Below are 14,506 nucleotides of genomic sequence, written 5' to 3'. Positions count from 1 at the left end.
AAGAATTGAAGTTTAGTGGTGTGTTTGGGTCGTGTTTTGCGCACAAGAAGTTTGAAGTTCATTGGACCAGCCAAATCACAAACCACCACCACGGTTGATTCCGGCAGCCAAAACCCCACCCCTCACCACCCCTAGCCTCACTTCACCCCCTTAACAAAACCCTCAGCATCCCGACGTCTGGTCATTCGTCGAACGCCATCCACCACCCTTTTGGTTGTTGTGCAAGACAATCATGATTGAGAGCCAACTGGAGTCCCTCATTTTTTTTTTTTTTTTTTTTTTTTTTTTGAAAGGATTTTGACTGTATTTAGAGTCCCTTGTTGTTGTGGATTGATTGTACAAATTTCCTAGCCAATTTCCCCACCTACCTTTGGAACACACCGACCAATTGTTCGATTTTTTTATTTTTGATGCATAATGTTAATTGATCATCCTACCTTTACTTATAACAGACTATTAACCATCACGCCTTTCTTCACAATGAATTTTACTAACGAATCTGTCTTGTGGGTAATAAAGTTATATTTTGAAACTTTTTGTGTGAGAAAGTGTCATTAGGTCATTATTTGGGTGGGAAAAAGTCATTTACTATATTATTTATTACATGCATATTTGTTTCAAAAGGGTTCAATACAAGATTATTACATGTACATTTATTAAAAAGTTTTCAATTATCATATGATTAGATAGAAGAAAAAAATACATGCCGTAAATTTTTTCAAAAAAAAAAAAAAAATTGGTGATTAACTTGTATTTGTTCTTGGATCTAGGAAAAAGATACCATTGACTTGGGGATAAAATAAACCTATAATATTTTAGTCTAGTCACCATTTCCCATGTATGAAATTTAGTACTAATCTTAATAATTTAATTAAGAGTAAACCACTTTTTCCCACCCAACGTTTGTCTTAACGAATTTTTTTCACCCAAAAAATTTTAAAATACCACTTTTTCACCTAAAATTAATATTTTGTTACTACCCAAAGCCGATTTTGGCCAATTCTGATAGCAAAAATTCTCTTCGTCACCACCATTTGAACCTTCGGTCTCCTCTCAATAAAATCTCTCTCACTCTGACACTTGATTTCTCATCAATTTTTAGCCACCACAAAGTTAGAATTTTTTATTCTTAGCTGATTTTTTACTGATTTCATCGGTAAATATTCAATCGGTCACTACCATTCGATCCATCGGTTGCCACTATACAAAATCTCTATTACACTAGCTTCTGATAACTCGCCGAATGCTGACTGAGAAAGCGAAGTGTATTTTAGATATTAACCGAATATAAAATTTGAGTGAGAAATTGATATTTTGAAACTTTTTGGGTAGGAAAGTGTCATTAAGGCAAGCCTTGGGTGGGAAAAGTCGCTTACTCTTTTAATAAATTGGCGGAGTAATTGCCCTAGAATCATGGTTTGGATCATGGTCAACTCTAGTCCCTATAAATAATTGAGGCAATCGAAAACTCCACTAAGCTTACCAAGCAGGGGAATAAATAATATCGAATATCGTCTCCCAGATTTTGTTGAAGTAACACTTTAATTAACCTTAATTAATTCCCTTTCTAAATACTGTAAATACTCCGAATTCTTGAAAGATAACACATAGACCTGCTGAGATTTATGCTTTAAAGTAGCCTTTTTCTCTTAGAGTAAACGACATATTCTAACAAGGGGTTTAGCAAATTCCAACTTGATATCTCTATTGCATTTATTTCAGTTTCTTACCTTTAAACTAACATCATTAATAACTATTAGAGATGGCTAGAAACGATAAGTAAAATCGATAAGTGAAGGTATGAGTTTTATAAATGAGGTTACGATGATTCTAATAATAGTCTTGAAAGTGATTTTAAACTTTAGATTCGGTCTGAAAAACCAAAAATCGTTTACTTAGACGCTACTAATATAAGTTACATTTTGCTAACATGAACTCGTTTTCGACCAAAGAAAGCTTCGATGCCTTTTTGCGCGCTAATGTACGTCACACTATTGTGAAAAATTAGAAGTCTATTAAAATAAAATAAACATCGTTACTTTAAGATATGAATCTGAAATAATTGCAACGTGGGATATCGACTTAAGAGTTGACTAAATATTGAAATATTGGGGGGGGGGGGAACAGTGGTTTGCTCTTTCTCTGGTAAATAAGACTTCACTGGCGTGCACCACGTCACCACCAGATCATGGCAGGGCCATCAAAAGTTTCTCAAAACGACAAGCCTTTTTGTGGGCGATCTACAAAACGACAATTCTCATAAAATGACAAGTTATGTGATTCGGTTTCTGCCTCCGGTACTATACTCTACAGTACACAACAACTACAGACTACAGAGATAAACTTTGACTTGTTCACTACGATGTGGGGTCCAGCTCTTGTACTTTGAGTGATCGGCTTCTGCAATGGGGACAGATCATAGTGGTAATGGACGGCTGAGATTTTATACAGTTTTGGGCCTAACAAGATTTGGTGTAAATTTTACCCCGTCGATAATAAAGTGAGTTTGCGTGGGAACATGTTAGGGTAAGATGAGACTGCATAGAGGGTACAAATTTGGAATATTTCATCACATACCCTGATGGGGACACGTGACCCAATTTGTATTCAATATTCCATTTGATTGATTGAACATATAGGAAATAGAAAAATTACACTTAAAATATTATCAAATTACCTGCTTGTCGTTTATTTTAACAACTAAAATTTAATAATAGTAAAATTTCTGTTATTTCAAAAACCTTAAGATAATTTTATTATTTAATGAAACCCTAGTAGGATTAATGTTATTATCTCAAAATAAAATAAAACAAATTTTAAACACATAATAGATATTCATGTACTATATTTGATATTTCATTCAGTTTGACATATTGAGTAATATAAAAAATAATAAAGATAGTACAATCTTCAGTCTATGATCTTAAATAATTTTTAAAAATTTAATCTGTAATAAAACATTTGAATTGTATGGTATAATTTTTCCTAATTTTATAATATCAAACATACAATATTGAATTTTATTTCTTATTTCAATTATTTGATTGACATAAATAAATGGTTATAAGCTTTGTGATAAGATATACTATACTGAAAAGACCCCAACTCATATTTTAATAAAAGCATTCTGAAAAGAATAAAAAGAAGCCCTTGGAATGTTTTGTAAAGTGTCTGTAATAGGTGCTTTTTAGAATGTTTTAAAGTACATTTATGTTTAAATTAAAAAGCATTTTTTTATTCAAAACAGCGCTTTCAGAAAAAAAGTTACTCTCTTATCTCTTTTTTTCCACCACTGCAGTCACTTTAATTAATCTTTAACAGCTTTAAAACTATTGATTGAGTAAGAGTTTTAGTAGCTATCTTTACTATTAACAGTCATGATATTTTTGAAAACTCAAATTTATAAGACTATGTTAAATTCTCTTCTTGCTTTTTTATCATCAAAGGGATTTGAGTTTAAAAAAACATGTTAGATCCTCTTTTACTTTTTTATCATCAGGTCACGTCAGTGAAGGTTGTTACTCTCTCTCTCTCTCTCTCTCTCTCTCTCTCTCTCTCTCATTTTTCAGTTTTTTGCATGTAAACAAGCAGATAATGGAGATGCTAAACAAATACCATTCCAAGAAAACTGATATCAAACTTTAATTGTTGCATGGAGCTACCATCTAGTGGGCTTAAATTGATTAATGCAGAATCATAAACTAGCTATAGAATGTGTACCATCGTTAGTTTCACGCCAAAGTATGAATTTTTTCTTTAAATAATACTAATACATGATCAACTGATCAACTGATCAATAATATATATATATATATATAACAAGAAAAGCATATACTATAAACACAAAAGAGATGAGGTTTACTGATCACTAACAGTATTATATTGTATATTTTAAAGGATAATAGCATCAACATCTCTGTCGTATCAAATTCTTCTTTATCTACTTTATCAAAGTAATTTAGACTTTGAGATTATAAAATATATATAGTCGAATGAGCCCTTATAATTTATCCAATGTAATAGTCCGTTAAATATCGAGTACGACCAAGTAAAAAATTGTTTGTAGTTCATATAAGGAACCCATGTAATTTATTTAATATAAGACTTTGTCAAACCTTGCGTCAATCATAGTAGAAATTACTTACTTACAGTTTAATCTAGTACATTGTCCGCTTTGGAGATAATTTATATTATTGTCCGTTCAAACCATACTTTTTTGGCTTCACGCAAACATCTTTCACCTAAAAGACATTTTACTTAGGTATGAATATCCAAGCACTCGTTCGTTAGTGGCATGAGATGTGATTGCTTTTATATAACTATTCATTCCAAAAGTTATAACAAAAGCTCTCGAGTCTTGAGTTATGAGAATATAAAGCATAGTTCACTGTATGATGCAGACTCAAAAGAATCATTTATATACTTTCTTTATCGCATGCATGCTTTTGACTAGCCAAAACAAATTGGTGGCATTTTCCTCTTGTTCAAAATTGGAATGAATGACTTACTGTACTGTTTGAATGGAAATAGCTTGGCATATACTTGGAAATGAAAAGAATGGAGGGAGTAGAGCTTTGCACCATTAACAAAGTGATGGGTGCTATTCAATATTCTTCCAGACATTCCAATATTTAAAAAGGCCACCTCTGGTTGTGGATGCCTTGAATTTGCTCAAACAAATGGCAACTTGGGAGGGTTGAAGCTTTCATAACCATTAAAACAAAATTAAAGGAATGGCCTCAAATCTAAGCATTATTTGCTTATTTAGTTCTAGCCTTCATTTTTGCTTTTGGTTCAAATTTTGACAGCTTCTTAAATGACAGAATTGGGCCATTGATGGTTTGGGCCTAGTTTGGGACATGTGTTTGGAACTTCAGAGAATAATTTAGTTTTCAGTGCATGTCAACTTTTTTTTTTTTTTTTTTTGTTTTTGTTTGATTTAATGGAATCATGATAGATCGAATAATTACTTGTAGCAATTATTTGTTTTTACTATAGAAAAATGAATATAAAGGTAGTGCTTTAATACGTGTCAAAAAGTGGAAACTAAAAGGAAGAATTTGACGTGACATAAGGCCCATTTAGGGCCCAATATGTTGTCAAGTCCACATAAAATGGGTAAATAATTAACCCCCACTTAAAAAAGATTAGATAAAAACGCAACACACAAATAAGATTAAATAAAAAAACTCAAGTAAAACAATAATCTACCAAACCTAATTCAGGTAATCAGGTATGTTTAATTTGGTTCATGGGTAAATTATTTGTTAACCTCTCATTTATGCCTTAAAAAATATTTCTTCTTTAGTTTCAGATATTAACAACGATATCCCTAATATTAACAATATTATAGTTAAGACAAACTTTAACCCTTAAATAGATCAATCAAATCAACAAGGATAACCTCAAATCTAAGCATTTGATAATATGAAGTTTCCCTTCATTTTTGTTTTTGGACCTTACTGATTGTATAACGAGTTGATGTTTTGGATTCGTTTGTAATATAAACCTAAATATGTTTATGACATGTTTAACCATTAAATCCAAAAGTTTAACTCATTAATGACACGTTTAACCATTTAGTCATTTAACTCTTTAATGACACGCTTAAAAATATTTGTGTCATAAAAAATTAATCACGTTATAAACAAGTTTGCGAAATTGAAGCAACTTATATAATTAATCGTGTTACTAAATAGGTTTGTGGGTTGGAAACTTATTTAGTAAAATGGTTAAGTTTACTCATATGAATATGACACAAATACAATTAGATTCAACTCTAGCCTGCTTAAATTGTATCAGATTTGTGTGGTATTTAAAAAACTGTGACCCCTATTTTTGGTAATGAAATTGACAATTTTTTAAATTATAGAATTGGGCCATCAATTGTTTGGGCTGATTGGCTAGTAGTGGGGCATGTCTCCCTTCAACAAAACAAACGTTTTGTCAACTGCTATCGGATGATCTGATAATAAAAAAACAAAAGAAGGTCTTATGAACTCCTGAGTTTAGAGTTCTTCTAGACACTAATTCCCTACTAGGGCTCTTACTCGGCCAATAATTTCAGAGCCTTGGAAGATCAGGTAAAGTGCACGCAAACTGATTCAAATATCCCTAGTGATTAAAAAAAAGGCAAACAAACACTTTGTCATCTCATCTACGTTTGGTGTCACATTATTGACCTATTTTGGCTTCTTCAAATGATTCCTTAAGAAATCTCAGTGCCCAATTAAAATCTAACGCATATTTTTTGTTCTCTTATCTACTTGATTACTTCAATTTTGAGTGATTAGTAATGGTATTAAACTAGTAATGATGATAAATTAGAACAATTAAGCTGTACCAATAATTTGGTGTTACTATAGGGAAAAGGAATTATTGGTGCCACTATTTATTTAGTTATCGTGTATTCAATCATGGAGGTGCTTTCATACGTGTCAAAAAGTGTAAAACTTAAAGCAAGATTAACGAGTTGAATGTTAAAGTTTTAGCACAATCATCCTAATACCTGTAATATCCAATTAATCTCAAGAAATTTTTAATTAACAACACCATATTTTAAATATGAGACGTGGTCACTCTTCCAATTGAAATTTATGACATGGCCTACTTATTATAATAATAATAATAAATGATGTTACATTTCTTTGTCACAATAATTGAGTTTTAAATATATACTTTTTATATTATTATCTAGTTACCCTTTAATCACAAATCTTAGTACTTATGTGAATAGAGTTAAAACAATGGTACTGTTATGCGAGAGTTTATGACAAGCTCGGAATTAATGATAGCTTAGGGAAAGTGAAGTTCGGTAGAGCGAGCTAACCAGACAATTGTCTTACAGGTAAGATAAGCCTTATCCCCTAAAATCAAGGAGAGGATTTCGGTACCTTATCACGTAATTCCAGATTTAGCGCGATCACGCCAATCATGAGATTAACTTTCCATGTTTAAACCACGATCCCTTAAATAACTCACTGACCGTTATCAAATTCATGTATAAATAACCCTAAAAAACTCATTGTAAGGTGTTAGCAATTTTAGAGAGAGAAAAGAGTGTTTATTCTTGTAATCTTCCAAATTTAATATAAGAACAGTAGACATAGACGTGAGAGTTAGCACATTGAACCACTTTAAAAGTGTTATTGTCCTTTTATTAATTCTTCCTAGCTGATTTTAATCAATTACGCGTCCATCGGTTCTGATTCCATCAAGATCAATCGAATCTCTTAGGTCGGTGCGATTTTTTGTATCAACATGTAGTATTTTATATCATTCTTAGGTATTGTTAGCTTTCTATAAGGTGATGGTATGATTTTCAAAGGTTATAGCATTTTTTTAAAACCCGGCTCTGTCGGTTGGATCGGTTCAACCAAGACGTGGTCGGTGAGGTGGGTCGGGAGAGAATAAAAGCCCAGGAGGGGCATTCACCTAGATTCACCCCGAGGTTGGACTAGTGGTATTGTAGCAACCTGCCGGTCCAATCGGTTTTTGGAATAAACTAGGTGAATTAGACACCAGAAAATGACGACTTTCAGTCGACATTCTGCAGGCAAACATGAGGGGGTTTTGAATGGTGGATCACAATGAGTCTGGGCATGGTATCTGATTAAGTTTTAGTCGTCATAATCGCCGAAATTTGGCTAAGAAATGGTGAAACCCTAGCTTCTGATTGTCGATGATTAGTGGGTGGAATGACTTGGGAACTTTGCGGGTTTTGTAAGGGAGTAGCCAGTGCGTCTAAGGGTGGTGGTGGTTGGAGTTGTCGTTGCTCAGAATGTCTGAAATCTGGCAAAGGACAACCAAAAAAACATGTTATCCGTCACTGGTGATTGGTGGGTGGAATGGCCTGGGTACTTTGGGGGTTTTGTAGGGGAGTAGCCGGTGAGCCTAAGGGTGGTGGTGGTTGGAGCTGTCGTCGCTCAAAATGGCTAGAATCTGGCAAAGGACAACTAGAAAAACATGTTTTCTATTGCTTGTGATTAGCCAGTGATGAGAGGGGATAAAAGGTATGATTTTGAAAAGGAGAGGGTGAGGGTTTCAATGGTGGTGATGGTGAGAAAACAACCAGAAAAAAGGGAAAAAAGGTCGACTTTGATGTGTGCTAACGTGTGCCAGAAACAGTTGCCATGCTAACATGCGCCAAATTCAAAAATTTTGAAATTGTTTTAATTGACACGTCATCAGCTTGACTCATCGATTAAACCGGTCAACTCGGGACCCAGCTTCTTTGCCGGGTTAGCCCGGGTTGATTTTTAATACATTGGGTTAAAGTGTTAGTCTATTTCTACACCAGGAAAAAGTTTATAGTATTACGAAGGTGTTTCTGACTTGAGAATTAACAGGGAGGGCAATAGGAGCTTAATTAATTTGAGTATTGTCGCACCATATTAAAAAACTTTGAAATTAAATGACTGCAATTGACATTTGTGTTGCGTGATACACTTAAATTTCTTAGCCGACTTTTAAATCATTGACACCTTGTTTTCCTCAATATCCAATATCCAATTTTAATTTTATGATGAATAACTGAAATAAATGTATGATCATCTCATTCACAAAATCAAACCATAATAATTATTTAATTGACAAAAATCAAGTCATATCAATTAGTCTATTTATGATAAGTCAATCAACTTTTATTTTTCAATTTTAAATTAAAATCATATGCAAAATTTTAACATCTCTTTCAAGGATAACAAAATTATCGTGTTAAAAAATAACAAAAATCTCAGATGTCGGTAGTTAATCGTTAGTGTGCTATTAGAATATATATATATACCTCCGTTTATTTTAACACAAAAAATAATGGGATAATACTACACTTATAATCAAATCTCATAATTTTTTTCTCACAACCTTGACATTGCAATTCACAATTAGTTAGTTCACAAATAGGTTCTGCATGCTAATTGCGAGCTATTATATCGGGATTGTGAAAATTTTTTACTTATAATCCAATCTTATAATTTTTTTCTCACAACCTTGACATGACAATTCACAATTAGTTAGTTTACAAATGGGTTCTGCATGCTAATTGCGAGCTATCATATCGGGATTGTGAAATTTTTTTTATAAAATTGAATTGTGAGTCAATCTTTATTGAAAATAATGATAGAGGGATATCCATTATTTCTTTAACTATAGGAGAATTTTTGTTACTTAATTAAACCTAAGAGGGAATATTGTTATTAACCCTTTCTTCTATGTTAAGGAAGAGTGGGCATTATTTTTAAACTGAAATTAAAAATTAAAAAATATAGATATATATTTTGTTAGAAACAGTTGATAGAGTGTCACTTTTTGTGACCCCACCAGTGACACGTGGGACAATCGAAAATGAAAGCGCGTTTTAACCTTTGACATGAGGCCCTCAAGGAAAGACAGTTAGTTGGGTCCGATCCCACTGGCCACTCCCTTAATCATTCACCACCACATAAAAAGATGACATTATATTCATTCATCTCCACACACACAGAGAATAAGGACAAAATAACTACCATTCTTCGGTTGAAATTTCAACTCAATCAATATTAACAAGTACAAATGTATTCGTTGAAATTTTTAATTTCTTTATAGTATTTAATATTATACATAGCCACTCAAATCCACGAGATTGATTCATTTGAAATCAATGAAATTTTAATAAATAATTTTATAATCCACAAGACATGTCGAATCGACAATAATAATTTTTTAGGAAAAAAAAATTATAAATTTTATAGATAAAGAAGAGTAATCAACTTTTTCCCACCCAAGCTTTGCATCCATGATACTTTCTTATCCAAAAAATTTTAAAATACCACTTTCCCATCTAAAGTTTGTTGATTACCCAGAATCCACTTTCCAATTTGGTGGCCAATAGAGATAAAACTTGGTCCAAACTTTGGGGTTTTTGAAGAGGACATACCAATGAGTCTTTTGGTAATGATAGGTTGGATTTTGGTAGTTGAGATTGGTCAAAATTTGACTTGAAATGGATGGTTGTGCATTACATAAATCGCTCGATTGCGAAAAATTGACAGGTTTAGAGGGAGCAAGGTTTGACAGGTTTTGGTAAGTGATAATCGGGGAAAAGAATGATGATAGCGTGAGGTCATAAAATGTCAAAATTAGCCAGTGATTGGTTGGAATATAAACTTTGCATAGGAAAGTAATATTTTAAAACTTTTTGGGTAGGAAAGTGTCAATAAAGACAAACTTTGATTGGGTGAGAGCTTTAGCGGCCACTCTTATTAGCACTCGAAGAGAGAGTCAAATGCAGGATCTCTTGAATAATACACCAAGAATCTCTATCGAACCACTCGACTACCTAGAAGTTGATTTAATCAAATTATGATTCTTGAATATAGTATTTAAAATGTTTTTTTATTTATTTTAGATTTTATAAAATCAAAAACATGTTTTCGAAATATAGTATTGGACATGTTTTCAAAATTATTTCTAGATATTAAAAAAATTGATACAAGTTTTTGAAAACTATGCTGAAACTGTTCTTCAAAATACAGTTTTATTTGGTCCAGACCCCTGGGGCCAGAATTACTTCTGTCTGGAAGATTCATAAATTTTAAAATGATTTTCGGTTTTTCTATTTAAAGTAAGAGTAAACAACTTTTTTCCAACCAAGGTTTGCCTTAATGACTTTCCCAACCAAAAAGTTTCACAATGCCACTTTCAAACCAAAGTTTATATTTCGTTAATACCCAAAATACACTTCACATTTTTAACCGTTGTTCAGGGAGTTACTATAAGCCAAGATAAGAGGGATTTTGTAGAGTAAAGACCGCTGGATTGAATGATGGTGACAAATTAAATATTTATCGTCAGAATCAGTCAAAAATCAATTAAAAACATGAAATCCTAACTTTAAAGTGGTCAACAATTGACGAGAAATCAAATGTCAAAGTGAGGTGGTTTTGTAAGGAGACCAAAGGTTTAAATGGTGACGATGGAAAGAATTTTCTCCACTGTAATCAGCTTTGAGTAGTAACAGAATATTAACTTTGGGTTAAAAAATAAATCCTTACCACATGATTCTAGAACAAGTGTTTGAGGAGAAAGCAAGCCCTTTGCCAAGGTCATTCTCGTAATTAACTTAAAATCCTCTATTTCTTAATTATTTTTATTCAAAAATACTGTTACAACTATTATTAGGTATTTGGCTTCCTGTAATTTTGGTGATACCAATTTATCTTTTCTCAACAACAACGGCTTCGTTTGGTTGGATTTTGGGAATACTACTTTTAGTATTCCCAAAAAAGTTAAACAGTAAAATACCCAAAAACTCAAAATATTATTCAACTTTATTCAACTTTTTTTAAACCCCCTAAATTTGTTAATTTAATTAAATACCCCTAAATATTTTTAATTTTTTTGTTATAGCGACTCCGGCCACCCTCCGATGGTGGTGGTCGGCTGTCCGTATTTGAGGGTGGGTTGGAGGTGTTTTTGTTAACTTTTAATGTTTTATTATAGGGGGTGTTTTGTAAAAAAACAAACATAAAGGATATTTTATAATTTATAAATCTTACATCGTAATACCTGTCCAATTCAACTTTTTTTTTAACTTTTTTCAAAAAACTTTCCCAAAACCCCCAAATTTTGAACCAAACGAAGCCAACAAGATCCTAAAAGATACCTTCATTCGCTATTATGCCCCACCACTAAAGCAGTAAAGCTTTATAATTGAGCCATTTGGAGCCCCAACTTAAGCTAGGCTACTTCCAACTTTTTTATTTATTTTCTTCCGTCGGTGGTGTATGACAGGTTTAACCACACCTTAACTAATTTTTTTTTTTTTTACTTTAAATTATCAAATGACTAAAAATCTTAATGATTATTTCTATTAACAAATTTATAAAATATTTTTTAACTTTTTTACCATCGAACAATCCAGAGATGATTTAAGGGCTACTTCCAACTTCTACTGCTATTATATGTAAGGAACATTATTTATCTAACAATTGATTGACAACATTTAATATTAAACTTGTAAAACAATTTGAACAATTCATGGTACAGAACATTTATTCCATTACAATATAGTACTACAATTTTGAATATCTACAAACACTCTCCATAATGTCGTAAACGAAGATTAAAAACTTCAAACCCTAGCAAAATCAGCAAGATTATTATTTTTTTTTTTTGGTTGCTATGGCTTTTGCAGGTTAGTTACATTGACAATTGTCTTCACCTTGCCAAGTCCAAACTATGTCTTTGAGTGCAGGCCTCACTTCTTCTTCATAGAACTTCTTGTACTCAAGAGTGTCTCCGGCCGACTTCGAGAACTCGACCACCGCGACCTCCGGCGCCACCTCGAAAACCTCCGCCGTCACCACCAATTTCCCTTTTCTACCTTCCTCTTTTCCCAGCATTTTCAACTTGAATTCCTTCGCACACACACCGAAATTCAACTTCTTCGCCAATGTCTCAAGCTTCCCCATGATGGCTGAAGACGAACACCTCGATGTAAACATGGACCCTGATTTCCTCTTATTCTCAAACAAACCTGACAAATCAAACCCCGTCGACATTGACGATATGAACTCGAAGGCATTATAGAAAGGCGGCGACGAATTCTTTGCTCTTACTAATTCAATCTCCCCAGGATTATCTTCACCACTTCCAAAACCATTCTCCACTGTCAATTTCTCATCAATAGAAACCGCTACAGGTTTACAAAACCCTTTCTGAAACCAGGGATTCCGCATAATTTCCGAAACTGTAATTCTCTTTTCAGGATCAGTCACCAGGATCCTTGATATCAACTTCCTGGCATCAGGGGAAATCCAGGGCGGAAACTCAAACTCCGCCTTGAAAATTTTCCTGTACATCTTCATAACATTTTCATCCTGGAATGGTAAAAACCCTGCAAGAAGAACAAAAAGAATAACCCCACAAGACCAAATGTCCGATTTTGCTCCATCATATCCTTTTTTCCTCAGGACTTCAGGGGCAACATATGCCGGAGTTCCACATCTTGTGTGCAACAATCCATCATTCCAGATTTGTTCCGGCAAGGCCGAGAGCCCGAAATCCGAAACTTTCAAGTCCTCATTTTCATCCAGGAGGAGATTTTCCGGCTTCAAATCACGGTGATAAACGCCGCGACTATGACAGAAATCAACCGCGCTAATCAGCTGCTGAAAATACTTTCTCGCCAAGTCCTCCTTCAGCTTTCCCTTGGCGACTTTAGCAAATAACTCTCCACCCTTAACATACTCCATTACAAAGAAAATCTTCGCCTTCGTCGCCATGACTTCTTTGAGTTCGACAACGTGGGGGTGTCTCACCAAACGCATAACTGAAATTTCCCTCTTGATTTGCTCCATTAAACCTTCTTTCTTAACCAGATCTTTCAGGATAACTTTTACTGCAACACACTCCTGAGTGGAAAGATTCTTCCCAAAATAGACTTTGGCGAAGGTGCCTTGGCCTAATAATCGCCCCATCTCATACTTTTCAAAAAGAACATTTCTTGCCCCATTGCTGCAACAATTTTGTTTACTCTCAGCTTGTTCTTCCATAACTCTGAAAAAAAAAACAACTAAACAAGTTTAAAGAAAATATTTCAAAAACTATCTCAATTCACATCAAAGAACATTTTTTTGTTGAAGACATAAGCAAGGCTATATGGGATGCTACAAAAAGGGGAATTTTCCATGAAAATTTGGGGATAAGGCTGGAATCTGGAGAGAAAAAAGGTGAGAATTGATGGGAAAACAGTGGTGATTGGATGGTGAGAAAATTGGAGAGAGTGGAAAGGGAGTGGGGTGGCTTGTAGTCATTGGAGGTCATGGTTTTGGTGAGGCGAAGCACATAGAAATTTACAAATATCTGATAAATTTAATGTGTGATATAAAAGCTTGGCCAATAATGGTGAGGACACATTTGGAGATGGGGGGGCCAAGGTCTTTCTGACATTTTTTGTTTGGACTTCTGTAGACTTTCAGGCTTTGGTGAAGGTTCTGGTGTGGTGGAAATTTATTTGCCAAATCATGTCTCATCAGGTTTTTATTAAAATTCTGTTCACTTTTTTGGACAGCTCTTGAGATAAATAATTTTAACAAAAAAAATTTATTTAGAGTTAAAAATATTAGATTTTACTAATAATAAAGGTTTATATAGTTTGTATTGATTACATTTTACCTAAATTAGAAGGTGTGATATAAAATGTGTTGGATGGTCAAGGTCAACAGTATTCTGGTAATTAGTGAAGGTAACATCTGAGAGGATTCTAATTGAAGTAAATTTTCATAACAAATCAATCAAGCTCATACTAATCAACAATTTCTTTTAAAAAGCTTTTATTTTAAGTTACCAGCAGTATTGTAATCATATAATTCATTAGTCTTTTAAGAGTTTTAGATAATGAAGTTGGACTTCCTACCATCACTGCAAATGGTTTACTCCTCCCGATTTCTGGTCCTAATTTTTGCACTAATTCATGGGCAATAAAGTTATGGGAGGTTCCACCATCCACCAATACAAATACCTCTTC

At 33.4% G+C, this 14,506-nt stretch overlaps 1 protein-coding gene across 1 annotated transcript; it reads right to left on the bottom strand.

Annotated features, from left to right (window-relative positions):
• Positions 1-12,140: 12,140 nt before the first annotated feature.
• LOC116142029 (CBL-interacting serine/threonine-protein kinase 5-like) lies at positions 12,141-13,926 on the bottom strand. The gene has a single exon (XM_031427492.1). It carries the CDS (start codon positions 13,530-13,532, stop codon positions 12,174-12,176), a length of 1,359 nt encoding a protein of 452 aa, XP_031283352.1. The 5' UTR covers positions 13,533-13,926; the 3' UTR covers positions 12,141-12,173.
• Positions 13,927-14,506: the final 580 nt, after the last annotated feature.

This window comes from Pistacia vera, unplaced genomic scaffold (assembly GCF_008641045.1).
Source record: "Pistacia vera cultivar Batoury unplaced genomic scaffold, PisVer_v2 Contig1122, whole genome shotgun sequence".
Lineage (NCBI taxonomy): Eukaryota > Viridiplantae > Streptophyta > Magnoliopsida > Sapindales > Anacardiaceae > Pistacia > Pistacia vera.
Note: the sequence above shows the minus strand (reverse complement) of the source record. Positions and strands in the feature narration are given on the sequence as shown.

What these genes read in the sequence shown, in the direction of transcription:
- LOC116142029 (XM_031427492.1), bottom strand. Translation starts at nt 13,532, where the DNA reads ATGGAAGAACAAGCTGAGAGTAAACAAAATTGTTGCAGCAATGGGGCA.